Below are 27,949 nucleotides of genomic sequence, written 5' to 3' on the forward strand. Positions count from 1 at the left end.
ACCAAAAAAAGGAAAGAAAGTCTCTAACGACACTATGATGACCCTAACCGGTGCAACATATGACAGCAGATCCTTGAGAGTCAATGATGTGAAGGATATTAATGTAAGATTCATTAGCATGATTCTAGGATACAAGACTACACATGCCAACAATCTAAACTTTGTTTCTATTTTATGTATCAAAAGTGCTTATAACATGGTGAATAGTAATGCAAAGATTGACATATGTGAATGGCTAAAGGATGAACTATTTGACAATCTAAAGAAAATTAAGGGTAACAAGAAAGACACATTCAGATTTGGTAACTTACTTGTATGTCTATTTCTATACATCACCAAGGAAGTTCCCGGTATAGGTAGAAAAGAATTTGGTTTTGACATACCGGTAGGAAAGCAACTTTTGGATATCTTTAACAGCATGGGAGATGACAGGGAGAAGAACATAATTGAACACTTTCAGGCACTAAAGGCTAGAATGAAGATTAGGGAAAGACTATCTCAATCCATAGTTGACAAATACCAAAAGGAAATATGCTTTGTTATAAAGAAGGATGAAATCTGGATGGAGGTAGTGATTCCAAGAACAATTTGGGTAACTAAAATGGGTTATGAGGCAGATGAGAACATAATAGAAACATATGCAAAAGCCCTCCTTGAAACCCCTAGAGAACCAGCAAAAGAAATATTTGGAAATGTAGAAACTATTGAAAGCAAAGTTCAATCACAGAAACGAATAAAGAAAACAGAACAAACAATTAGAAAAGCAACAAGATAGGCAAAAGTAATCAAGGAATATTTGTTGAATATAACTAGTATTAAGGAGAGCGACTTGGAAGGATTACAATTGGAAACACATCTTTCACCGGTTGCTACCTCCTCTGATAGTGAAATACTGATAGAATTCAAAAGGGTACAAAGAAAAAGAAAACCTTCACTGGTACCCGCTCCTACACCAAAGAGAACAAGATGGAAACAACAGGCAGTAAGGCCTCCAACAAAGAAAATAACACCAAGGAAGAAAAAGGAAAAACAAGTTATCCCTCCACTTGACAATCTTCTAAATGAAATAACTGAAGATGGAAACTTGTCAAATGTTAGCAAGTTGTACAACACTTTCACTAATGAAGAAAATGAAAGTATAGAAAACAATGTTATTTTACACTTAGATATTTACAAGAAATTTTTGATAGAAGTTGTAGATGATCTATGTAAAGACGTAAATTTAGGATATAAAACCTAATCTACTCTTTATTCATAAATAAACCCATAAGTCAATTAATAAGTCTATTTCATACAAAATATAGGAAAATATCAAAATGGATATAAAAACATTCATAGTTATATCATTAAATGTAAAATGAATAATACAAATTTCTCAACATATAAGTCCTTATTCCCTACTTAGGCTTTCATATTGCCTTAAGTATAAACAAAAAGAAAGAAGGTGAGATGCATCTGTCGATCTCCATTCTAAGTCACTTCCTTTCAGTCCTTTGAACGAAGACGGGAACAAGATTCAGGCGCTTTTTCCGCCTAGCCATGAAGCTTACGCTTCCTTGGAATTCTTGGTCAATCAAGAATACCCAACCCTGCACGAACTGTTTTAACCAAAGAATTCGAAAGCAAGAGGGAATATGGTGCATGCCTAGATGATACAAGCATTTTCATTTTTCTAAATCTTTTAAGAAACAAGCATTCATTATCAAGCAAGGATATGATAGAGAACATGAAGTAAAGAATTCCATTCATTCTATGGATAATTCAAATAATTACTCGGCCGAGTATAATGCCATGCATAGCAAATAAATAGTTGGAAAAAGCATCTATTCTCTCTAAAAATCCACATTCGGCACCCATCTTGGAAGGTAACTTTCTCTACACAAGCCTATTCCTAGCTTGGTTCCCACAAACACGATTACAATTGAGAATACAATCTTTAGAAAAATAGAAATATCATCTTCCCTATAAACACTATTTCATCTAATTAAAGACAATCTTTCATATTTTGGAAAACAATAAAATTTCATAAGCAATATAGTTTCATAAGTAATTTTTCGAATGGATACAATGCAAAAGAAGGTGTTACACAAGAATGATTTTTATTTCATATAAGGCATAAGGTATGTGAACACGTTTTTTAATTGAAAATATAAACTAATAATTTTGACAAATATCACTTTAAAGCAATTAAATTAAATAACATCTATTTCTCCTATGATTTCCTTTCATCTTTTCAAAAGCTTAATAACACGTTTTTAGTAAATAAATAACATATGCAAAATCATATAAAAAATCATACACTATATAAAAGCCTTCTAATTTCACTCTTCCTTATTTCAAATAATAATCAAAATAAAAGAGATTCTGACCTCTTTGTAAGCTTGAACTGGTTGAGAGACCTCTAATGCACTTCCTTCAAATACATCTACACCTTCCTTGAATGCTTGCAAAACTATCACCAATCTATTCTATCACTCTATTCTTAAACAACTCTCTTCTCTCTCTCTCTCTCTTTGATACTATATGAGTATCTTCTCTATTTCCTCTATTCTTCCCTTCGCGAGTCTATCATCTCTCCTTGTGTGTGTGTGTGTGTGTGTCTTCCTATCCTACATCTCTATTTATCCTAATTTCTCCTACGATCTCTCCCCATTTAGAGGCTAGGTTGTGGTTGTTGATTTGAAGTCTATTACTTGAGCCTTTGTTTAACTCTCTTTCAAGTCTACACGTCTAAGAGTTCTTTAGTTTAAGTGCATGAGTCGACTATGCATCAAATTCTTATCATTGGCTTTCCTAATATCATGGCACCACGTGCCTGTTAATCCACTTCTTTCTACAGTTATATACCACTTCTTCCTGCAGTTATATGCCACCAATGGAGGTCTACTTCTATGTTATCACTGTGGACATTATTAGTCAATTCCAATTTATGGAAAATGAAGGAGTTATCTGTAGTTTATGGGGGACTTCTTCTCTTATTCACCATGGAAACTATTAGCAGATTACTCACTCAATGGAGGGGTTGGCAAAGTGAAAGGTAATTACAAACACTTAAGTGTTTGTCTTGAGAGAGTTCCTTGTTGATGCTTCCAGTTTGATGGCCACGATCTCCACATTGAAACCTCTAAATTTCTACATTAAACCGTTGGTCTAGGTCTGAGTTAACCGATAGTCTTTGTCTAGTCGGCCACCCTAACTCTCATGCGACATATACGCTATCCTATGGAAACTAAAAATCGCCACTTTTCTTGATAAATATGGAATAATCAACTTTATTATAAGTTGCGAGATAAGTATAACTTAATTTAAATATTCACCTCAAAATATATATGTATATATGTGTGTTTGATAGAATTGAAGTTATCTACTACCATGTATATTTAACTTGCATCAATATAAACAAAACGATTATTAAAATCAATCATTCTATATATGGTACGTTAGGTCGTAAAATCCAATTTATTCAACTTATAAATAATCATATTAAAATAATCAATATAATTAAACATGAACCATATGTACCTATATATATACATATATATATATATATATGATCGAGTCCTAATATATATTTAAAATATGTACAACTATAGTATAATTTCGAAAACCAAACATTAATTATAGTTTCGGTGATTCACATATTTCTACACAATGGACGTTAAATCATAGAGACACTATTTAATTCAAATTATTAATAATTTTTTTACCTTTCATAGACAAATAAAACATAACATTTTTATGACTTGCAATCATTCATCAATGCAAACATAAATGTATATGCATAACTTCACTAATGTGGTGTGTGAGATTCCCTATTCTATCGAAGTCATTTAGTTAAAAACAACTCTACTTGAGTCATGTTCTCGCCTTTAACTTCGTTCACCTGTTCCTGCATCACTTGCACTTGATAATTCATCAGCATTGACAATCCCAACTTAAAGAATACTAGATATCGAATTACATATCAATTGCATGAATTAAATGCATACAATGTTTCCTCATAATTGAATTATCTTTTAAAATGAATGCTCAAATCTATTTTAATTTCAATGAATACATAAAAACTTACATTAAATCTTTGAAATGCAGTTTATTAAGAATTCGATTCATGACAATCTACCAAGTGACTTGTACAGAAGATTAGATGCAAGAAGATTAGCAATTGTAGAATTAGACAAGAAGATAAAGGTAGAAAAATTACTTGTAGTTCACCCAGTAAAATCAGCAGAAGAAATTGATGAACTGATAAGTGAGGAAAACCAGACATTATTTTCCACCGATCATCGACATGTAGCTTTAATGGCTGGAAGAGTGAATGAGATATCTGAAGAAACAATAGACAAATGGGATATTTTCTTTGTGGAAAAGGAAAAGAAAGAAGAACTTAAATGACCAAAGACTTTCAGAGTCTATCAAAAGGATAAGGATAAAGGTAAAGGCAAGGTAGGTGGTCCTCCAAGCATAAAAGTAACTAGATCTCTTGCCCCCACCTGTTGAGACTATCGATACACCACCGATAACAAATAAAGTTGAGAGTGTGGAGACAATGCATGAAGACACCAATCTTGATTCAGAGGTGTTATATACAATGAATATTGACACACAAGAAGTAAACATTATGGTTGATAAGGAAACCGCTGAGAAGAAAGATGTGGCAACTGAGCCACTAACTGAGGATATTATTGTAGAGACACATGTTGAGGATACAGTTGGAAATGTTGAGATTGGGATTGAAACACATATTGAACAAGCTACTGAGTTAGAAGAACCAGATACTGATAATACAATAAAATCTATTGAGATACCAACAATGGACAGTTCAGAGGTACATACAGAGAAACCGATAGATAATACTGAGACACAATCAGAGAAACTAGCAATGGAAAGCACAAAGACAGTGCCACCGACAACAACTAAGAAACCCAAACCTTTGCTAGTAGAAATGCAGACTCAAACTGACCTACCAGAGGTCAACATAAGAAAAGAGGTTACTCACACCGACGGATTACAGATCGTCAAGGCAGTTGGACAGTCATCTGGTTCCTCCTTAACAGAATTCAGACCAACCAATGTAATAGAGATATTATTAGATTCAATTAATAAAATTACTGATTGCACTGAATTGGCCTATAAGGCTATAGATGATACCATTCCCATTCTTAAATTGATTGCACCCAAGTGCAATATAGACAATAAAGATTCTTTGAGTCAATTAGACACATTGTCTAAGTATATCACTGGCAATATACTGACTGTGGAACAAATAAATGAAGAGATATTTAAAGATAAAATGGACAAAGAAAAGGAGAAATTCCTTGATGAGACAATAAAGAAGTGCACGGAACACATTGACACCCTCTTACCAGCACTTAGCACTACAATAATAGAATTTAAGGAACTGTACAGAGACCCCTGCAAGACTAATCTTCTGATAGTGGATATTGACAAGGAAAACAAAAAAGTACAAAAAGAAATAAATGATACAACTGACAATATCATTGGTTCATCAGAACCAATATTAGTTATAGAATAGGAGATAGTTGGATTTGAGGAGAAACTTGAGAAATTGGAGAAGGAGAAGGAAAGAATAAAAGGCAAGGCAAAAGAGCTAAAATGCAGACTCGATCCAAAGCTTGATAACCTCATCTCTTTGAGAAAAGAGATTTCTAAGGCACTTGTTCTAGGACTTAAGACACTGGAAGAGCAAATGCACATACTCACCAGTACCATCCAAACGACAGAAGCAACATTGAAGGATAGTGAAAGGTTCACTAACAGTCTAAATTTTGCACTAGCAGATCTATATTAGATTATAACCCACCAGTTACAAGGATTCAGCTGAGAACTACACTCAGTTGACATTTTTGACAACCTTTGTCATTGATGTCAAAGGGGGAGTAGTGGGGATGAGAAAAATGATAACAAAAGAGATCATTTGCTCAGGGGGAGCACACAATTTTGGAACAGACAGTTTTGGTAAGATTTTTTTGACAACACATTTTGGATACAATTTTGACTTTTTCTCATGAGTGTTGCCATCAATGCCAAAGGGGGAGATTGTTGGCAAATGCACACTCCAATGAGAAATTGTAGGTGATTGAAGGTATTGTCATTGATGGCAACCTTGCAATCCTATGACACCGCCAGGCACTGGCACCGACTGACTCTACACCGGTAGATAGTTTACCGACAGCGGCAAAGATGATTATCGGCACCTCAACCGACAGGATTTTGTTTATTACAATTTGTATTTAATTGTAATATCTTTTTGTAAGACAACAAGGTGAATTGTAATAGGACTCCTATATAAGTATGAGATCTTGTAGATCATTTAGGATATGTGGATATGGTCAGATCATTGTAGAAGTATTATGCGAATATTAAGGTAGATTTTGGAGTAAGGTTTATGGTTATTTTGTGAGCTTAAACCGGTACTAAACCTGGCATAGCAGATGCTGAACCAAAGCAGTACATGATATTGGATTTGCATAATCCATTTTTGTAAGTCAGTGAAACTTCCCTTTTGTAATTAAGCAGTGAGCTTTAGGCAGTTGGCCATCCTGCATGTGCAGGCCCCTATTGTAAGTAATATTCATTTATTGGCCAGTGAGCGAATATTGTGGGTCACAAATCCCATCGAGGTTTTTCCCACACCGAGTTTCCTCGTTAAAAATATTGTGTTATAGTGTGCTTTCTATGTTGTGGTTATTGTTCTTATTTACTGCATTAATTCTGGTTTACCGATACACTGTTTTGAAATGCAATTTGTTTAATAAGATTAAAAAAATTGTAAACCGACAAGATACTGATTCACCCCCTCTCTCAATATCTTTGGGAATCCTAACAAACCCCACTCCTTCTCCTTCCTTGAGAGTGTTAATGAACTCTTTTTCACCTACCAGTAACACTTTTGGGCCTTTAGTTTTGCTGCTCTCTCTTTCATCACTTAGGGACTGAATATGGTATGCAACTCCATCCTTTTGAAAAGAATAAGAGTTCTTCTCTCCGTTGTGAATGGCCTTTCTATCAAACTGCCATGGTCTACCAAGAAGTAGATGGGAAGCATCCATAGGCAGGATGTCACACAAGACTTTATCCTTATAACTACCTATGTTGAACTCAACCCATGTTTGTTCATTCACTACCACATGCTGCTCCTTGTTGAGCCAAGTGACCCTATATGGATTACTATGTGGAATTCTTTTCAACTTCAGTTTACTTACTGCTTCTTCTAACATAATATTGTCAGTAGACCCTGAGTCTATCACCACTCTACAAACCTTACCAAGGACCTTGCATTTGATTCTAAACAAAGCTCTTTTTTGAGTTGGTTCTTCTTTGATTGGTTCCTTATCAAGGCTCTTCTTATCATTAAATTCTCTCCATCTTCAGGAGCTAAGCTCACACCTTGTGTCTTGCTGCTTTTTGCATCTTCTTGCTCATATATCACTCTTCTTTCACTTCCTTGAGATGAAGAGGATTTCTCTGGACATCTCTAGGCAGGGTGACCCAACTTTTAGCAATTGTAACACTTCATGGTGGAGAAGTAGGACCCTCTTCCCAGTCCACTAGATCTACCTCTTCCTGGGTTGCTAGATGATCTCCTTCCTCTATAGCTATTCTTGCTATGTGAATCCTCACTTTTCTCTATAAGTTTGGACTCGCCTTGGGACCTTTGATCTATTCCTCTTCCACCAAAACTGCCTCTTTGGCCTCTACCATCTTTTCCTCTGCCTCTTCCTCTAGTGCTTTGTTCTTGCTTCTTTTTACTCTTTTTCTCCACCTTCAGTGCCAATTGAGAGCACTTATGCATAGTGTTAGGACATAACAAACTCAACTCCTCTTGAATATTCCATCTCAAGCCATTCAAGTGTTTGGCTACCTTGATGCTCTCTTCCTCTACCACCTTGGATCTTAGACACAACTTCTGAAATTCCTCTGTGTAGCTGCTCACATCCAAGTCTCTTTGTCTCAGGTTTTGTCTCCTTTTGTGTAGTTGGATCTCATAATCTTCAGGGACATAGGATTCCCTCACCTCGGCTACCATTCCGTTCCAACTAGCTATTTGGTTCTTACCCTCTTTTTGCCTTTCTTCTTGGATAAATTTCCACCAAGTCAAGGTTGGTCCTCTCAATCTAGACTTAGCTACCTTCACCTTTTGGGCTTCACTAATTCCATCACACTCAAAGTGATTCTCCAATCCTTGAATCCATTCCATAACTACTTCAGGCTTAATTTTCCCATAAAAAAAGTGGCACTCTTTCTAGGGATTTTCCTCCTAAGGCTTTAATTGCTTTAAGGAAAGGTTCTTTAGGTAGGGTAGGGTCTGGGGGAGGTATCCTATCCTCTTCCACTGATTCTTTACCCTTCCCTTCACTGACCTGGATTGTTACTTTCTCATTTTTATGCTCAACTGTGTCTAGTTTTCTCTCCAATTGTAGCAATCTTTCTTTCAGGAGTCTATACTCTTCCTCTTGATCTTCTACCTTCTTGGCTAACTCTGCATTAGTCACCAATCTGAGACTATTTTCTCCTACTGATTCGGTATTTGACATCAACTGTACTTTCTTCCCAAGTCTAAACTTGCTCTGATACCAATGTGATAGGGAGGCTACCTAGTTTGCCATCAATTAGATTTCTTGACGGTTTGTTTCTATCCCTTCCGAGGTTCCAAGTCTACCCCTCTAGACTTCTAAGTGCTTCCCTACCAGTATTTGCTTACCACACTCGATACAAGCTCATAAAGAAGCTTGTTCTCCATGCTCCTAGATTCTATCACCATGAGTTGCGGAGGTGTAGGACTACCCTTGCTTACTCACAGTCTGTAAAGTCATCATCCTGTCTGATTTTGCAATCAGACTTCTACACCAGTCCTCCCCTACACTTACTCCTTTACGGTCACTGAAACCTAGCTAGACTTCTTCCAAGCTCTCGTAGGCTCAATATGTAGAAATGGCGATTGCCATTTCCTGGTTTCCTCCTACTGCTACTCTACTCTTACTGTACATTTTGGGCTCTTCCTGAAGAACTCCAATGGCCTTGTGGATCCCACAGTGGAGGTTCAAGACAGAGCCATATTTACACTTTGAATTTAAAACAAAGAAACGAATAACAAAAAGGAAACTTTAATTACAAAACTGTAATAAAAACTTAACAAAAACAAGGCAGTACAACACTCAATGATAGAAAACCAGAAAACAGACTTGTATGTATTTCTCTTGTGTTTTTTTGTAATATCCAACCAATCCAACTCCTTACAATTAGACTTTTATAGCTCATCCATCCGTCGTAAAACACAGACGGTTACAAACTGGAGAAAACGGTTTCATAATGGGTCATCGACGTAGCCTCAGAACCTGGCTTCCGATGCCCATTGGTGACTTGCAAAGTTCACACTTTTCCATCAGATGCTCAGGGTAACCAAAACACACCTTCGCTGATGGCCCATAACCATGTCCACCATTCGCACTTTTCCATCGGGCATTTCATCGGGAAGACAACCAAACAGCTATCCTGATCGTCCAATCTTGCTCAATCTCTGTTTTTGCGCTCCACCACGTGGCACCCCTTGATTGGCTCCGAGGTCCCTGTCCTACCACCTTAGCATGACCTCACTAACCACTCAGAATGAAACTCTTCTTTGTCGCTAGGTCCCACCATGGTCGCCAAGTTGCAGGGAATAAACTTTGTGCATCTCGCCATAGCAGTATAGTGACAATCGTCTGATCATCCCAAACTTGCTCAATCGTTAACTTGCCTAAGCTTCTCTCTTGTCGGGTCCCACCACTTGGTCGCCAAGTCGCAGGGAATAACTTTCGTGCATCTCTCCATTGCGGTATGGCAACCGTCGTTGATCCACCTTCAACCTGCACGGTCGTTAACTTGCCTCTTTTTTGTACGTGCTTTGTCACCAAGTTGTGAGGATTATCTGGTGATCATCTTCCCATCGCGGTATAGCGATAGCCGTAGGATCATTCGCGATCACCATCCAAGCATAGGTCAAGTTAATCATCGGAGAAACTTGAAACTACTCCTTCCGATACTCCGAGCACTGATGACTTATCAGATCATCGAGGTAAGTGTGAACCACTCCAAACTCTGGCGAACTCATCGGGGTAGGTCTTGCCGATAAGAGAGATTTTAAAAACTTCAACTAAACAACCATACAAATGGACTAGAGCCAATCCTTACGTATTTACATGACCACTGGAAGGTCTCACAAGCCAAAATTGGTTAAGGGCATTTCAACCCTTAGGTGCTTTTGCACCACCTTCCTTATCCTTACCCAAATCAATATCACTCATTGGAGCTTTCCTTGTGTTCGCTTCAGCCCCCTTAGGTGGTGAAGAAGGAGAGGACCTATTAGAACGAGAATTTTTATTAACCTTAGGACATTGTCATTGAAGATGTCCATATTCATGATAGACATGACAACGAAAAGACAAGGACTCATAATCAAGCGGTTGAACCCAAGAAGAGGAGCCAAGACAAATTTCAAGAGAATCTGGCAAGGGGTTATTCAAGTCAATTTCCACACAAATACGAGCATAAGAAATTACCTTACGATCAAGGGTTTGTTGAGCAACTGCAACATGCTTCCCAAGCAGAGTAGCAATCCGCTGCAGAATATCATCCCTCCAAAACTCCAGTGGAAGTCGCGGCAGGTGAACCCAAACAAGAACCCTAAAAGGTAATTCCTCAGCAAAATTAAAACCCATATGCCAGGGTTTGATAAATAGCCCCACATGATTATAGAAATAGGGTCCCCCCTCAAATACACGATTTCGATCAACAAGGTTGGAAAAAGAGACCATAAAGTAGCTATTCGCAGCGAGCATAATATCCATATCACCCTCAACCTGCCATGATCATCTTATCCAAGCTTCCAAAGTCGACAGAGGAATACGAATGCCAAGAAATCTGCAAATGAGAGCATGACGACTCCAATACGAGACATCGTCCATAACCGAATCCGGTGAAATAACTGAAACCAGATGATCTTGACATCTAGGGAAGTAACCATTAACTTTCTTCATTTTTGAACCCTCGCCCTCATAAAAAGACTTTGGTTTTTGTGCATGCAAACCTGAAGAAGAGCCATGCAGACCCAGAGAAGAACCATTATGGGGCACCTCAGTACTAGCTACCACTAGACTAGTAGATACCACCTGCGTCGCCATGGACAAAACCACCGATAACCCACACAAAACTTCTCACTCCCCACACCCACAGCCAGCACATAGACCCCAATGCACAACAACACACAATAGCTCACACACGCAGACAACACACATGACAAGAAGCGTGGCTAGCGAAGCCCTAGCGCACATAGGAAGAACTTCATCTCGCAACGCTCATTTCATCATCGCCACTCAGTCATGTATAATGTCTCCTAAATTTAAGGAAGTTGTTGATCCCTTGAAATTTGTAATGCAGTTCAACTTATGAACAATTAAAAATAATTAAATCAATTTTAGTTTCATTTTCCCTCTAAATTGCTTTTGGTTGGATTCATCTCTTTTTTGGTGTGAATCAAACTTAGATGATTGACAAGTGACAAACAATATTCCTAAGTTGATGGGGCAATTTCTAGTCCCACCCCATTTTCAGTGCTCAAATATGCAGACCTAAAAAGTTGGAGCTTTTATTTTCTAGGAAAAGATTCCAAATAATCTGATAGCCCAAAAAAAACCCCATGGAATCTCCTCTTCCTTAAAAATAGAAGCTTAAGCCTCTCATGAGATTCTTGCCTTATTAGATACCAAATTGACAGCTACCCAATCTAATTCTTACAAGCTGTATTTTGTTAAATGAAAAGGCTTACCAGATTCTTACAATAGAAAGCTTCTCATGAGACACCTGCCTTATTAGATACCAAATTGACAGCTACCAATCTAATTCTTACAAGTTGTATTTTGTTAAGTGAAAAGGCTTACCAAATTCTTACAACTCTTGAGTCATAGAAGTTGATTGCTTAAATATAGTCAATTGCCCCACCCTATGAATTAGATCTAGACAAACCAAGAGATCCTACTTTTTTAATAAAAGGGGATGGTGCAGAGCATTTATCACCCCCTCCCATGTCTAGTTAGTTGAGAGGCGGTTCACTCTTTTTAGAACTATTACCATACTATTTTGTAGTTATTGTAATGCCCCACCAGAAACCCCGAAGGGATTAAGCCAAAACACATGTTTTAGAGTGCAATAATTTTTTTTTTTTAAGATAAACACAACATTAAGATACAACGAGATATCAAAATTCAGATTACATAGCGGAAGACAACAACTAACACCTACAGAGTTTCCCAACGTGATTACTTAATTTACACATTTCACTTAACACACTAATAAATCCAATAAGCTGATTATCTTATAACGAGATAATTCTTAAACAAGGATAATTTCTTTCAACAGATGGAAATATAAATCACAAGATAAGGTTCATCCATTAAGATCTATTCATAATCCTCATTCAAGCTGTTCATTAAAATATAAGCCATGCACCTAATATTCTAACACACAAGAATTTCATCATAAACTTATGAGATCTTTTCAAGCATACTTAATTTTCTTAACAACAACTGAATATATTCCATTATACTAAGCTACATTCATTCATGATCCAATTTACTGCATTCAAGAAAGGACTGCATACAAGCATTTAAAGTTAATTCCATCTTATCCACTTATACATTCTAACATAAGCTATTCATACATGATAAATTGAATAAGGGAAACATAAGAGAATAACATCACATAACACCATAATGATCTTGGAGTTCACCCCTAAAGGGCTACATCTCCGGGTCTGCTCAACTGCAAGACCCATCTGATAATTAATAAAGTTAAGAATACATGAGTTTACACCATTACAATCCGGCCATCAAGGCGAAACATAATCAATATACAAATGACCGCATCGGTAAATAAATACATAAACGATCTCTGAAAAGAAAAGGATCCAGCTGAACATAATCAAAGCTAATACAAAGGTCCATTGGAGCATCCACAAAACTGAGTCATCACCACCCAAGGTCTAACATGAAACCAATTACTCACAAGGGCATAGACAATAGGACGACTCACAAACGTGCTCCTAACAGGACAAAACGACAACACACTAGCGAACGTAGGGACAAGTGTCATCACACAACCTAGTATGGTTACCATGGTAGGTCTTCATAGGTGCCGGCCCCATACACTGGTTACCCTAGCAACCTAATCCGAGCCTCCAGCCCATCCAAGCCTCATGTGGACCCACACATCCTCTCGTGAAGACAAGGATGATGGTTTGCCATTTCAGGCCTTCTCACAGCATGTCGAGTCTGTGTTAGCACTCGTCCCATGTGTGAGGCACAATTATCTTACTTAGAGATTACATTCTAATCTACTATTAGGTTATCACTTATTAGACTCACTTTCGATGGGTTACCCAGTAGCCACTTTGGGCGCGGCCCCCAATCAAAAGCCACTTTCCCATACGACACTAGACTAAACTCGGACGAACTCAAAACCAAAGGAATACACATGGTCAGACAAACGGAGTTCAACAAGGAGGGGACAACCATCTAATCGAACCCGACTCAAAAGAGGTACACTTACTGACGGTACTCTAACCAAAGACCTGACCAACTATGGTCAACCACGAATCATCATTCGACACCCATATAAAGGTTATGACCAATTACGACACACCTACAAAACAATAGTCAAATTCATAACCAAGGACTGGAACAGGTACCCAACACAATCCATACGACAGGGTCCAATCGAATAAATCAAAACTTGCCATTACTTAAGCAAAAGCAAATACAGAAAATTAAAATCGCAAAGGCAATAACTGGAAAAGACAATATTTTCTCATATTGATTTGAACATTAATAGTCAATCAAGTTTTCTAATGATCTAAGTTTTCGAATTGCATTGACAGAAAAACCACAGTTATCAGGTGAGTACAATACCACAATCTCAATGGTCCATTCGCCTATGTCTCAAAACAGAGGAAGATTATAACTATACCATTTGTTTTACAAATTGAAATTACCATTAACTCACCAACATTCCAAACAATACATTATTAATTTCCAATAGTATATCGTTTAAATGATCAAAATATCCAATGATAAAATATTTCATTTACTTCTCAATTACTCAAATGATATGTTCTCGAATAAAAAAAAATTATTTAACATAATCAATTAGTAAATATATCATATTTCAACAATTTTCCAATAAAATAATATTCTTTTTTTTTTTTTTTAAAAAACAATACTTCCTCAATTAGACAAATACCCAAATTAGCTATTAATTAAGGTATATATTTATTAATCCAAGATTAATCAAAATATAACCAATTAATATTTAATTGCGAAATTAGCAACTCTAGAATTTAATTAGAAAAAGTGCGTTAATCATAAAATGAAATTTGAATATTAATTAACGTATATATTCCATTATACAATTAATTAATTTCAAATTAATCATGAATTATAATTTATGCCACATTAATCATAATTAAAAATTACCATTAAATAATATTAAAATATTATATATATATATTTTTTGAATTAAAAAAAAAATACATAAAAAAAAACATTTTTTTAAAACTAAAAAAAACAACATTTATATGGGGGAGGGTACCCACGTGGGCCCCCCCCTTGGGAGCTCACGCTGCTGCCCAATGGGAGCACACAGCCCCCATGGGAGCGCTGTTGTTCCCAAAGGGAGCACGCAGCCCCCATGGGAAGCGTTGTTGCCCAATGGACACGCAGCACCCCTCCATGTGGTGGGGTACTCTCCCACGTGGTTGGGGTTTCCACATTTTTTTATTTTTTTTTCATTTTTTTTTTAAATTGATTACTGTGCAAAACATAGTAAAAAAAAAACAGTCTCCCAGAGACTCAAAGAATTATATTTTTTTTTTTTAAATTTATTTACTGTGAATAAAAAAAACACAGTCAGACTCTAGAGACTTAAAACAAACAATTTTTATTTTATTTTTAAAACAACATAGAAATTTCCAGAATATAAGAGGTTTTCAAAATTGAAAGGATAATCCTTTTGGGCATAAAAAAACTCATTTTCCATGCAAGGATGCAAACAATAAACCAATACCAATTAATTCCACAATGATTCATAACCTTAAGGCAATCAATGGAGAAATTAAAACCAAATAGCATGAAGAACATCCAATGTCCATTTTTTTTTTAAATTTAAACAATAACTAACTGATAACCAGAATTCCTACCTCAGTAAGCATTCCTGGAAAGGATCTGATGAAGAGCCCCAACCTTTAGCTCAAGAAATCCTTCTCCTTCCAAAATCCCCAAATCTTTCCTCCAAAATATTTTCCAAAAATATCTTTTTTTTCTCCAAAAAAATTTTCATCCCCAATATTTTCCAAAAGTCTAGGTTATATGGGAAAGGTTGACCAAAAATTTCATTTTTGGAATTAAAATTTTTATTTAAAATAATTCCCCAAAAATTATTATTTTCCAACTATATCAACAAATTAAATTGCTTTTCAATTCAAAATTGATTTTCTCAATTAATTCAATTTAACCTTTCTATTTCCAAAATGCCAAGAAGATAAAATTAATTCTATTTCAATTAAAATTAAATCTTTCTTTTCGTAGGCATAAACATAATACATTTAATATTTAAATTTAACCATTTAATTGAACTTGCTCCCAATTTAAATCGAGCAATTCAGATTAACGATAAATCACATAAAAAAATCATGTTTAATTTAGTCCATTAATCTTTAATGCACAAACACATATTTAATCAAATTAAATACTAAGGGCTAATTAATCAATTTAACCATACACACCAAACACGCAAATCAAGAAGGTCAACCAGACAGACGACTCGCAAACCCAAACAAAAAGGGAATACCGACGACGACTAGCGATGCTTACTTGAGCACGACTATGGTCAACTAAGGTCTTACGACCACCTAATCCAACTCTAAGGATTAAAGAGGTACTCTCATACCTGCAAATCCAGGTGAAGACAAACCTCGCACTCATGCGGCGTGGTACCTGAAATCACCTGCAACCAAGAGTCATACATGCATACATATATAAACTTAATGAAAGCATTAGCCCGATTTTAATACCACGAAATAGGAACACTAAACAACTTGCATACAACTAGTGTGAAAACACATTAACAGAGATATGCACTAAATCAATACATCTGACTATAATCATTATATTATGATAAACTAACTAAGATAAAACTGAAATTAAAAATTGATTAGGCAGGGATACTACAGTTATCTTTTTAATTGTTTTCAATTGACATCTGTCTTTAGTTAGCTTTTAGTTGAATTAGTTTAGGAGGAGAACACACAGAACAGGGTATACAGTACTGGTGCAGTTAAAATAAGATGATCCCATCACTGTGTTTTTTAAAAGTATTTTTTGATAATAAATAATGATATAGTATTTTGTTGTGTATTTTATATTTTAGTATTTTCTGAGAATAAATAACGATTTAGTATTTTGTTGTGAATTTCAAATATGGATAGAATGTGTTACCCTAGCTATATTTTTCATGAGTTCGACCAGCGCAGGATATTTTTCTTCGAGGTTTAATTTGCAGGTTCAGGAATTGGTCTGGATCACTATGTAGGCAAACTATACATATACAATGTATGCAATATTAAAATGTATAAATATTAAAATGATATGGCAATAAGTTATGAAATCCGAAATATGTGAGATGCTTATAATACAACAATAATATGAAAATACCATAATAGACTAGAAGAGAGAGCTTTAAATAGTGTGTAACTGTAAACCCACAATGGACCTTGCATGGAAAACTTTTTAATACTACAATCAATTAGCCTTTCTGTTCCTCTGTGTTCCAAGATTAGCTTTATCGATGAATTTTGAAACGTTAAATTTGAGATTAATAATCTACTTGGCTGACTCAAACATCCCCAGATCTTCCCCTCACATTCTAAAATTTAAAAAGCTTCCTTGCACTTGGTCAGACTGCATTTCCATAATTCTGAAGCATATCTGATCACATTACATAGATAGCCATACCTTGCCTTGGATTTGAACTATAATCATCCAGAAACTTTGGATTCAAGGAAAGGGACCAGTCTACCTTCCAATCTTCTTAATATATTTAAATACATTATTTTCCTATACTCCTGTACACCTCCCCCATTAGGTTCCCAGTACTCAATATTCCCATGTCTTCAAGTGACTACGGAGCTTTAAACACATTTGAGCAAGGCTATTAATATAATATGAGTGCATAGAACATTAGTCATTACATTCTTGAAGGGACTCTATATTTGGTCGTCTCATTCAAAATCAGGATAGCAGGGTACGCATTTGATAGGCAGATGGATTTAGATGTTAGCAGCAGAGAGTTTGAAGCCTTGCAGAGGTAAAGCTGCAGGTAGAGTTGTGTGAAATCTCCATGAAAGGGTTGTTATTGCCGTTTGCAACTAATGGAACCACTGTTGATGCCATGCGATCAGATCTCTGGATTTGCGGGTTCTTTTGTGGTAAAATCTACCCTTTGTTAAGCCATTCATATGTTCTGTTATATGAATCTACATGAATAATGTATTTGGAGAGCTATGTATCTAATGCCTCGAGAGATTTCTGTGTCTTGAACACAGTCATAGTGCAGACTGAGATGTAAATTTCAGTTTCTTCAAGAACTAGCATTATTATTCAATAATTATGTTACGTACTCATGCCATGAGGCATAAGATATATTCCTTACTGTACCTCTTTAGAATTATTAACGTTTCCTTCCTTTTTTTTGGTTTCTTATGTTTCTGTATATCTCTGATTGCATAGATGAAGATTGTGTTTGAATGTCACAGGGTAGAGTGTGTGCATCCCTTTCCAAGCACAGTCAGGTTAAGGCATCATTAAACTTAAAAGAAACCCAACTTTCCTATTTATTATATATAGTTTCATCCTCCAGGTATACTAATAATATTCCAAATTTTATCTATCTATCAAGGCAGGCTATCTAGATCCTAAATAAACCCAAATCATTCTAAGCAACTTAGGAGCTTTTATGATGAGGTCTCATGGAAGGGGGATGGGTTCTTATTTGTATTTTGAATTTTAAAAGACAGAAAAGAAGCCTCATATGTGTAGGTGTAAACTTTAAGTTGATGTTGAAGATGGTGGCTGAAAGTTCCTCACCAAATTAAAGACTTCCATGGTTGTGTTAACAGCCTGCATCACCTTTTTATTTAATTTAGAATTTTTATCAACATATAATTACTATAATTTCTCATCTAAAATTCCTTAGCCATACAAATTTTTAATTGTACCTATAAGAGAGCTCAAAACCTAGTTTGTCCCCCATATGTTGCTAACATGCATTAGTAAAACGAAAACGTTTGCAAAGCTTAAATGATTAATAATCATGAAGCCAGGTATGTAGGAGGTGCACATATACATTCTGAAGAAAAAGATGTTAAGTGGACATTTCAATATATGTTTAGAGAGCACAAACGAAATCTCCACTGCTCTCAACATCATCATCTTCAGCATCTCCTTCGGCATCCATGTCTTCTGAGTTTGGAAGGCCACCAACAAGAGCCTGCTCCTCGCTTTTCGTGGCTTCTCCTGGTATTCTAGCCTCAGCCAAAATCTTCATGATTTCTTCTTCACTCTGAAGTGGGTGCAATGGATCATCGTACTGGTACCCTGCCTCTGCTCCTTCCAATAATTCTCTAGGCAAGTCCTTCAAGAACCATGGATGATTCCAGATCTCAGGAAGAGTTATTCTCTGTATAGAAAAATCAAACCACACATCATTAGAATTCCAAAATATCAATAATGAGATTGAGATAAATTATAAGTGCTTGAGGTCAAATTGATCTTCCCTAGGCAGATGTGTCAAAATTGCAAGTAACGGTTATGAATCTGTTATCACTATTCTTATGAACGTTGAACTTAGAGTAAAATTTGGGGCTGCATTAGAAAATCTTTGTAAGATTTTATGTAGTAAGTTGTTCCAATGAATGAGTGTTTTAAAAAGAAAATTCTGTTGGCTTATCTTCCTTTAACTTTTTTTCCAATTAGTTTTATATTTGCAATTGAATCCAAAATAAAGTCAATTATAATGAAAACTAGTCAACATCCTACGAGCCATTTATGGGATATGTAGCTAGAAATTGAAAAAATATAGTTTACAAAGCAAACACTATAGAAAGTTGGCTAATCAGAGCTATACAAATTGAAGTTAATCGGAAGCCCTGAAACAGGTCACTGTCCTTTCCCTGATAGTCGCGTTTCCACTGACCATGGCACTCTCAGCAACCCACATTAGATAATGGATGCTTGAGACTTGCTGTGTGTATCAATAAACTTTGTACTTTACCTTATAGATTGTTAAAATTTGTACTTCTAGAGGGTTGGTCCCTTTGTTCAAATTCTTGGTAAATCACGCCTTGACATTCATCTAGGCACAACCCACAAACATTGAAGATGAGGTGAGAGAAGCTTAACAGGTTACCTGCCTATGGAAGCTGCTGCCAAGTGTGCTTGTTTCTTGTCAATTGTAAACCTTAGTAGGGTGGCAGTAAGGTTGAACCCTCTCCTTTACAGTAGAGGACCAATCATATTAAAAGTAAAAAGCGATGGAATGTAAATAGTGATGCAATGAGGCCATGACCTACTGTACATATTAACCATGATAGGCCCAATCTATCTATACAGTGCCAAAGCTATCATAAAACTATCTCCCACTCATGTATAGATTGAGTGCCGACAAAGATGCTAATAGAATTAATGTTGCACTCAAAAATATTATTTATAAGTTTATCTGTTACTGTTGTGAAGCTAGTATGAATTGGTTGTTAACATGCCTTTGTTTTTATTGAAGCTTAATCCCTAAAGTGGTACATTAAAATTGATAATGTTCATAAGGTATTTTAGCAAACTTGTATTGAAAATGGAACTAAGAACTTTTTAAGCTATGAGAGAAGAGGTATCTATTTACCTTGGCAGGATTAGCCACAAAAATTCTAGACAGCAGATGTCTACATTCTGTAGTTACATATACATAGTTTGGTATTGAATATTGCACACTCAATATCCTCTGCAAAAAGATCATTAAAATTTTCCAATCTCATCACAATTTATCCCTTTTCCTCTCTTTGCCAATCAATTAAAAGCTAAATGGCATAAAAATAAATTAAAAAAAAAGCAGAGCTTACTCCTATAGTGTTTCTGAAGTTCCTGGGATCCTCTGGATCTTCAAATGGATAAGCTCCTACCAACATCACATAGAGAGTCACTCCACATGACCATACATCTGCTATCTACATAGATTCACACTCAAGTCTCTGCATCATGAATCTTTCAATATTGTGATGCCAAGGCCATACGACATCAGCACAATTGGAAACAGAAGAGAAAAAAAGTTCTTATGAATGATAGTATTTTAGAATTAGTGTACCTTGCCATCGTATTCCCTTTTGGATAGAACTTCTGGAGCGATGTAGGCAGGGGTTCCTACAGTTGATTTTGGCTGGGAATGCAGCAAAGAAGACTGAAGAAAATACATAAGAGAGAGAGAAATAAGATAAACGTGGCCGTGCACAGCTAACATAATTGAGAAGGCTTGAATAACAAATGCAATTTGTATTAGCCACTATCCATCAAATACCAAAAAAGTATTTTTTAAATTACAGAACTAAGTCTATTAGTACAAACAAAGAGGCAATGCTAAGTAAAATAGAGAAGTGTTTTGTAACAAAGAATATGACACAGGAGCAGAATAAGAGAGTAAATAGTGACCACTAAATACCGAAACAAGAGGGCTACTTAGAAAATTAGGGTCACATTCTTTTGTGTTAACAAATGCTCTGTGGTAATTTATATCTGAGAATAGGTGTTTAGAATATGTTTTTGATTAATGGATAAATAGGTTTTGAACATGTCCTAATTTATACCTTGGAATAGCCGAAGTCACAGATTTTCAGCTGGGGAGAAGAGTCTCCATCTAATAAAGTATTCTCCAACTTAAGATCCCTGTGGCACACTTGCTGTATGCATGGTGCAACGAAAACCCAATCAAACCCTGTCCAAAAATCACTATGGCATGAAAGAGAAGAATAGTTTTGTGAAGAAGAATACCATGGCATGACAATAGCTGACGCCGGATATGAGCTGTTGGAAGAAATATCTGGCCTGGAAGCAAAAATTTAGTTCTAATGTCTAGTAAGAAAAAAAATTCTGAAATTTGATAATCACAAAGTCCAGACCCAAAATCATTAAAATTTCAAATTTATGTAGAGAATATATAAAATTGAATAAAAGTGTCACTGGAAAAGATATGTAGATAGGTTCTTACATTAATGTCTATAATTAACCTAAATGGTCCATCAATCGAAATGAAGATATATATGCAAAATGATCCAATGGAAGCTTCTATATACAAACCTCGTCCTCGCTGAAACGACCTGCATTGCAAATCCGTTCAAAAAGTTCCCCGCCAGCAGCATACTCCATGAGTATTGCCAAATGGGTCGGAGTGAGCACTACCTGAAACCCCAATGCGTGAAATCCAACAACAAAAACATTAAAAATTTTCAAAAATGAAAAAACTCACAAAATCATTAGTTCCTCAACAGATCACTGACCTCCTTGAAGCGAACTATATTGGTATGACGCAGAGATCTATGATTGATAATTTCCCTCATCACATTTTCATCAATCTGTAGACAAAATTAACAATTCAATCCCCTGATTTTCACAAAATCCGAGTAAATTACAATTGAGCTAAGATCATCAATCTCAAAAAAAATTCCAGCCAAAAACAAGAATGAAAGATTTTTTTATTCCAAGTTTTGGATCATTAATTTCAAACGATAAACCTGAAGTGAGGCAACAGTTAAAGCACGCAACTATAAAGAGCTTAAATCTTGAAACTACTTCTAAGCTTCTTTATTCTTTATGAAAAACTGTTCAAAACTTTGAACTAAATGTTAATTGCCAGAAATTTTAGCACAGAATGAAAAATCCTAAGATGCACAAATTCCTAATTTTTAAAATCAGCCCTGCCTTTTCGCCTCGTTCAATAAACTTGACTGCAACGAGTTCTCCAGTCTTCTTATCGCGCATAAGCTTTGCAACTCCAAAATTACCTGCCCCAATATCCTTAACTATCTCGTACCTCTCCATTGCTGAATCCACACACTCGTCAGCAGCAAACTTAATACACAAAAGCGTATATTCTCTCTCTCTCTATATATAGATAAAAGATTTATCCCGTCGATGCTTCGCTAAGGATATACTCAATCGAAGCCTTGAAAGTTTTCTTTGGCCTGGATTGCACACCATCACCACAATGGAGGAGTAAAAGAATGATTAAACCTAATATACAGTGTAAAGTGTACGTCCATTTTTTTCCCAAAATTAAGAGTTTGATCATTCATGGCGACTGTTCATCCACAGAAAGATCATTTGTTTTGTCGGCGGAAATGGACACGTGTGCGGCACCATCCATAACTTTCAATTTTGGGAGCACATTCTGCAGTCATTTTCATTGGCGTAAATCAGGAATAATGGCGGACGCACAAACGTCAAAGCAACATGGCCCGCATCTCTTTCACTCTATCGCAGATCTTGTCTCTAAACGCCGTGTTTCAGGGATATAAATTTGTTGGTTTTTTTAAACAAATTTGTCTTTGTCACTGCGCTGCCTTATACTTTAAAGCATTTTCGCTCATTGCAATTTGCAATCTGAAACTTTGAAAGCACTAGTTGCCATGCAATCAGTGAATAGGAATTCTTCTTGTCTGGTATGAGATTTGAGGTGTTACTTGTCGAGTTTTTATTGCAGCCTCATTTCTTATGATGAATTTTGCAGTCGCGAGATCTGATTTCCGATATGATATGGTTTGGTTGAAGAAACGTGTTATAATAGGTATGAGTTTTCTCATCTTATGAAGTTGGTTAATAATAGTAGTTTGTGATGGCATAATCTGATTGGATCTTACATGAAGTGGTGTGATAATATTTTGTCTTTCTAAGTTAGTAAGACTTCTTTTTGTGAGATGTGGGATTTGGGGTGCTAACGACCACCCATCCTTTACACTTCCAAGTTATTTCCTAGATGATGTGGTTTGGGAAAAGAAAGGAGTTATAATAGATATGAGTTTTTACTTCATAAAGTTGGTTGAAAGTACTATGGCTTGTAGCGATGGATGCAATCCGATTTGATTTCCGAATGAAATGATATGATAATATATATTTTTCCTTTAAGTTAATAGGAACATTTTTTTGTTTGAAATGAGATTAGGGGTACTAATCACCATTCGTCCTTTACATTTATCTAACTATTTTCTAGATGGCATGGTTTAGGAAAATTATTATTAGGTATGAGTTTTTGCCATTCATAAAGTTAGTTGAAAATGTTTTTCTTTTATCATATTGGGTGATCTACCATTTCAATTCAAAAAAAATAGTTTTAGAAATATGAGAAAATTATGTAACTAACCAATAATTTAATTTTATGAGAGTATTTAGGTTAGAGATATAAATTTGATGGTTGGCTTTATTCGTTATGACTATTTATTTGAAGTTGAATTTTAAAATGTAAGAGAGAATATATATATATATATATATATATATATATATATATATATATATATATATATATATATATATATATATATATATATATATATATAATGTAGTTTTATTGGTTTTTCATGGGGTGATGGTATGTTTTTTGACTTCATTTACCATGAATCAAATCTTTCAAAATGCAATAAATAAGGGATGATACTAGAACAAATCCAAGAAAATGAATAGAAGTCAATTGTTTGTACAATCTAGGCTCATACTCTCAATATCAATACTACCTAATTTTTCAAATATTCCATATGGTTTAATAGGCATGAGTATTTACATTTATAAAGTTGGTTGAAAATATTAGTAGTTTGTGGCAATGTAATGTGAGTTAGCTGTATATGAAGTGGCATGATATTATTTTTCTTTTGAGTTAATAAGAACTCTTCTTGTCAAATGTGAGATTTGTGTTAATGACCACTCATCCTTTACACTTGCTAAACTATTTTCCAAATGGTATAATTTGGGGAAAGCCATATGTTATAATAGGTAAGAGTTTCTATAATTCATGAATTTGGTTGAAAGTATTACTGGCTTGTAGTATACAATCTAACCTAGCCCCCACATGAAGTGGAATACTAATATTTTTTGAGGTAATAGGAATTGTTTTTGTCCCACCATCTTTTACACTTGCTAAGCTATTTTCTAGATGGTATAGTTTAGGGGAAAATGATTTTATAGTAGGTATGAATTTTTACTAGTCATAAAGTTAGTTGAAATCATTTTTTTTTATCATATTGAGCAATTTAATCATTTAAGCATTTGTAATTATTCACATTTAAGCATTTGTAATTGTTGAAAATGTTTTTTTTTATCATATTGGGTGATCTACCATTTCAATTCAAAAAAAAAAAAATTAAAAATAAGAGAAAATTATGTAACTAATCAATAATTTAATTTTATGAGAGTATTTAGGTTAGAGATATAAATTTGATGGTTGGCTTTATTTGTTATGACTATTTATTTGAAGTTGAATTTTAAAATGTAAGAGAGAATTATATATATAAGTAAAGGTAGTTTTATTGGTTTTTCATGGGGTGATGGTATGTTTTTTGACTTCATTTACCATGAATCAAATCTTTCAAAATGCAATAAATAAGGGATGATACTAGAAACAAAACCAAGAAAATGAATAGAAGTCAATTGTTTGTACAATCTAGGCTCATACTCTCAATATCAATACTACCTAATTTTTCAAATATTTCATATGGTTTAATAGGCATGAGTATTTACATTTATAAAGTTGGTTGAAAATATTAGTAGTTTGTGGCAATGTAATGTGAGTAAGTCATATATGAAGTGGCAAGATATTATTTTTCTTTTGAGTTAATTGCAAACTCCTATCCACAATCCTTCTTCCCTTCTTCTTTGTGTGTAGGTTGCAGGTGCGTGGTTGTAATTGCAGGTTTGGGCTTTATTTTCAGAGACAAAAAAACCCTTTTCGATGTGCGGATTTTTTGGAGGACTAGGTGCAAATTCAACCTGGTTCTGATGAATTTTCTCCAAATTTGCAAGGCAGATCCATATCAATCTAAATATCTCATATCCAAAGTTACAACGCAACCCCGAATCAATAGCTCCTTATTTCACCTAATTTGTCTTTATTTTTTTGCATAATCAACAAGTCAACATATCCCTTTACAAAAGAGGGCAAATTACTTTTCAATCCTTGCAATCCACTTGGTATTCACATCCTTATTTCCCTTGGATTTGGATCTAGTGGATTCAAGCCCCTCTTTTGAATGTAAAGTATCTCCCAAGTGAAAATCATCCTAGTGGTTTCCTTTCTCTCTCCTAGGTGGGGAACCATTAAGATCCAATTTTCCACTTTATAAGGTCATTAATGAAATCCTCAGCAGCATTTAGGTTTTTCTTCAAAGAACTGATCTCATTTTTGGTTGCATCAAGATCCTCAAGTGCCACACTGAGTTGTCTCTGAAAATCAAAATCCATTGATTCAATCTCCTGGACCTTCCTCAAGCGGTTAAGCTTCCTTAGAGGAACTAGGCTCTGATACCAATTGTTGGATTCAGGGACCACTAAGAGGGGGGGTGAATAAATGGTTTACTAGTTAGCAGATTTTCAAACTTAACTTTAAACCACCAGAAGCATACAAATGAAATTGAAATGCAGAAACATGGAACAAGCAACCACAAAAGCATAACACTGGATTTTTACGTGGAAACCCAAATGGAAAAAACAACGATGGGATTTGAACCCACAATATTATTCCACCATGGCCAGTAGAAAAACAATATTACAATATGGGGAATGCACAGGCATTCAGGCACACTTCCTAGATCTTACTGCTTAATTACAATAACCCAGAGGGCTACAACTCTCATGGAAGTCTCACTGCCTTACAAATTAGTTGCAATGATGATTTACAGCAAAATGAACTTTGAAATAGAATCTACAATGCTTGGATGAGTTCCGGTTGAGTGCCAAATATACTGATTGGGTCACCTCTGCTGATCTGCTCTGTTCTACCCTATTCACTATCTCAGTCAGCTACCAGATTAAGAATGCGCACGTGAAACTGCGCCCAAAGCGGATTCTCGATCACTACTTGCTCACATACAATCGCACCATCCACCAAAAAGATCATCTACACCAAACTTACATACCGACAATCACAAAATAGGTCATTTACCATGTCGGCCTGCTAGTGTAATGTGTAGTCTCATGCCGGCTTGATCGGATCACCAAAGATAAATGTGGATCACCACTACAATAATAAAATGATGTTTCTATGTCGGCCCAATCAATCCAAACACCATACAATGTACCACAATCATCGAAAAGCTTCCGGACCCAAAACTGCCCTGATCATCCTAAAATACTAGTTAACTAGCTACCGATTGACAGCCGCTTCCGGTTAAGAAGAATTATGACTATCGGATCGAATCTCCATGAAGAGTTGCCATCAATGACAACCCTAAACCAATAATAAACCACCAAAAGCCATCAGATGAGTGTCAATTGCCAACAATTAAATCATCTACAATTTGTTTAGATATTCATAAAATTGATATTAATGAACTTTATATGAATATAAGAGATATATTTTTATATATTAATAAATTTTACATAAATACAAAAAATAAATATTAAACATATATTTTAAATTATAAATTAATATATTAATAATCTTTAATAAAATAAAGTAACACTAATAATTCCAACTTAAAGAATAATTTAAAATGTTATATTTTAAATATTCTAATTGATAATATATAATATTTTCTATTTATTGTTTCTTGGTTGTAGTTGAATATCTTTGTATTTATTGAAAAAAGATGTTATATTTATTAAATTATATACTACAAGACATTTTAATTTTTTTTCACATAAATTAAAAATTATTCATTTACATAATTAATAGTAAACACATGAAAAAATAAAAATAATTTTTTTTAAAGAATTTTATTACTTTTTAAATAAAATTGAGATATGTTTTTATTTTTAAATCAACTATTTTTGTTAGAAGATTGTATTGTTGGTGTAAATAAATATTCATTTTGGATATTATTACATTTTATTTAAGTTAACTTAGGATAATGCATCTCTTCGTAGTTTGGATTTGAGACACTTAAGGAAGTGTGCACATAGGGATAGAGCTTGTAGGAGAAATTCCACCTTTTGTGGTCTTATTTTGTTGTTACACTCCACATTCGGTGGGTCATCCACCTCTTGTGGAATATTATATTATTTCTCCTACCTACCCCTAGTATTTCTTACCTACCCTTGTTTCTCATTGAGCCACATGTCATAATTGTGTGCTCATACATCCATATGGCCTTGCATATATAAGCAGGCCTATATTCATTGTATTGGTTAATCCCGTTGATCATTTGCATATTGATGAGAATACAGTTTGTTCTTATCATTCTATTGTCTCTCTTTTTATGCTTTTCATTGTGCCCTTGATCTTGGCAAAATCCTACATGGTATCAGAGCTTATAGGGCTTCATTGATTAGTTTTTTGGAGACATTTTTGGAGGCTTCAATTTTCGGATTTGAGGATCTTCATTTTTTGGGGGCGTCGTACATCGATTTGGACATCACCGTTGAATCCGGGAGGTCGTTTCAATGAATTTCGACTATAAAGTTGACCTATTTTGGTGAGAAATTTTTTTTGCCCCTTTTGGCTATTATTGTACGGATTTCGAAATTTTATATATATATTTTCTGAAAATCAAAAAAAAAAATTCGAAAAAAAAAAGCAATCAAAAAATTTGGAAAAAATTAAAAAAAAATATTTTTTGTTGTTTTTGGGGGTCCGCAGACCCCCCCAACCCCGCAGGTTGCAG

General features: G+C 35.0%; 1 protein-coding gene across 2 annotated transcripts; it reads right to left on the reverse strand.

The window, feature by feature from the left end:
* Window positions 1-18,358: 18,358 nt before the first annotated feature.
* On the reverse strand, window positions 18,359-22,632 carry LOC131033287 (serine/threonine-protein kinase SRK2A). 2 transcript variants are annotated; one of them, XM_057964465.2, is made up of 9 exons: window positions 22,065-22,618; window positions 21,644-21,718; window positions 21,444-21,545; window positions 21,138-21,191; window positions 20,954-21,046; window positions 20,458-20,550; window positions 20,216-20,320; window positions 19,999-20,097; window positions 18,359-18,783 (listed from the first exon to the last, which is right to left on the reverse strand). In XM_057964465.2, the coding sequence occupies exons 1-9, from the start codon at window positions 22,182-22,184 to the stop codon at window positions 18,493-18,495; spliced, it is 1,032 nt and encodes a 343-aa protein (XP_057820448.2). In that variant the 5' UTR covers window positions 22,185-22,618; the 3' UTR covers window positions 18,359-18,492. The 2 variants fall into 2 exon arrangements, with proteins under 2 accessions (XP_057820448.2, XP_057820449.2); XM_057964466.2 differs by lacking the exon at window positions 19,999-20,097 and having other exon boundaries at window positions 22,065-22,632.
* Between the last annotated feature and the right edge of the window lie 5,317 nt (window positions 22,633-27,949).

The sequence above is a fragment of the Cryptomeria japonica genome, chromosome 10 (genome assembly GCF_030272615.1).
Source record: "Cryptomeria japonica chromosome 10, Sugi_1.0, whole genome shotgun sequence".
Taxonomy (NCBI): domain Eukaryota; kingdom Viridiplantae; phylum Streptophyta; class Pinopsida; order Cupressales; family Cupressaceae; genus Cryptomeria; species Cryptomeria japonica.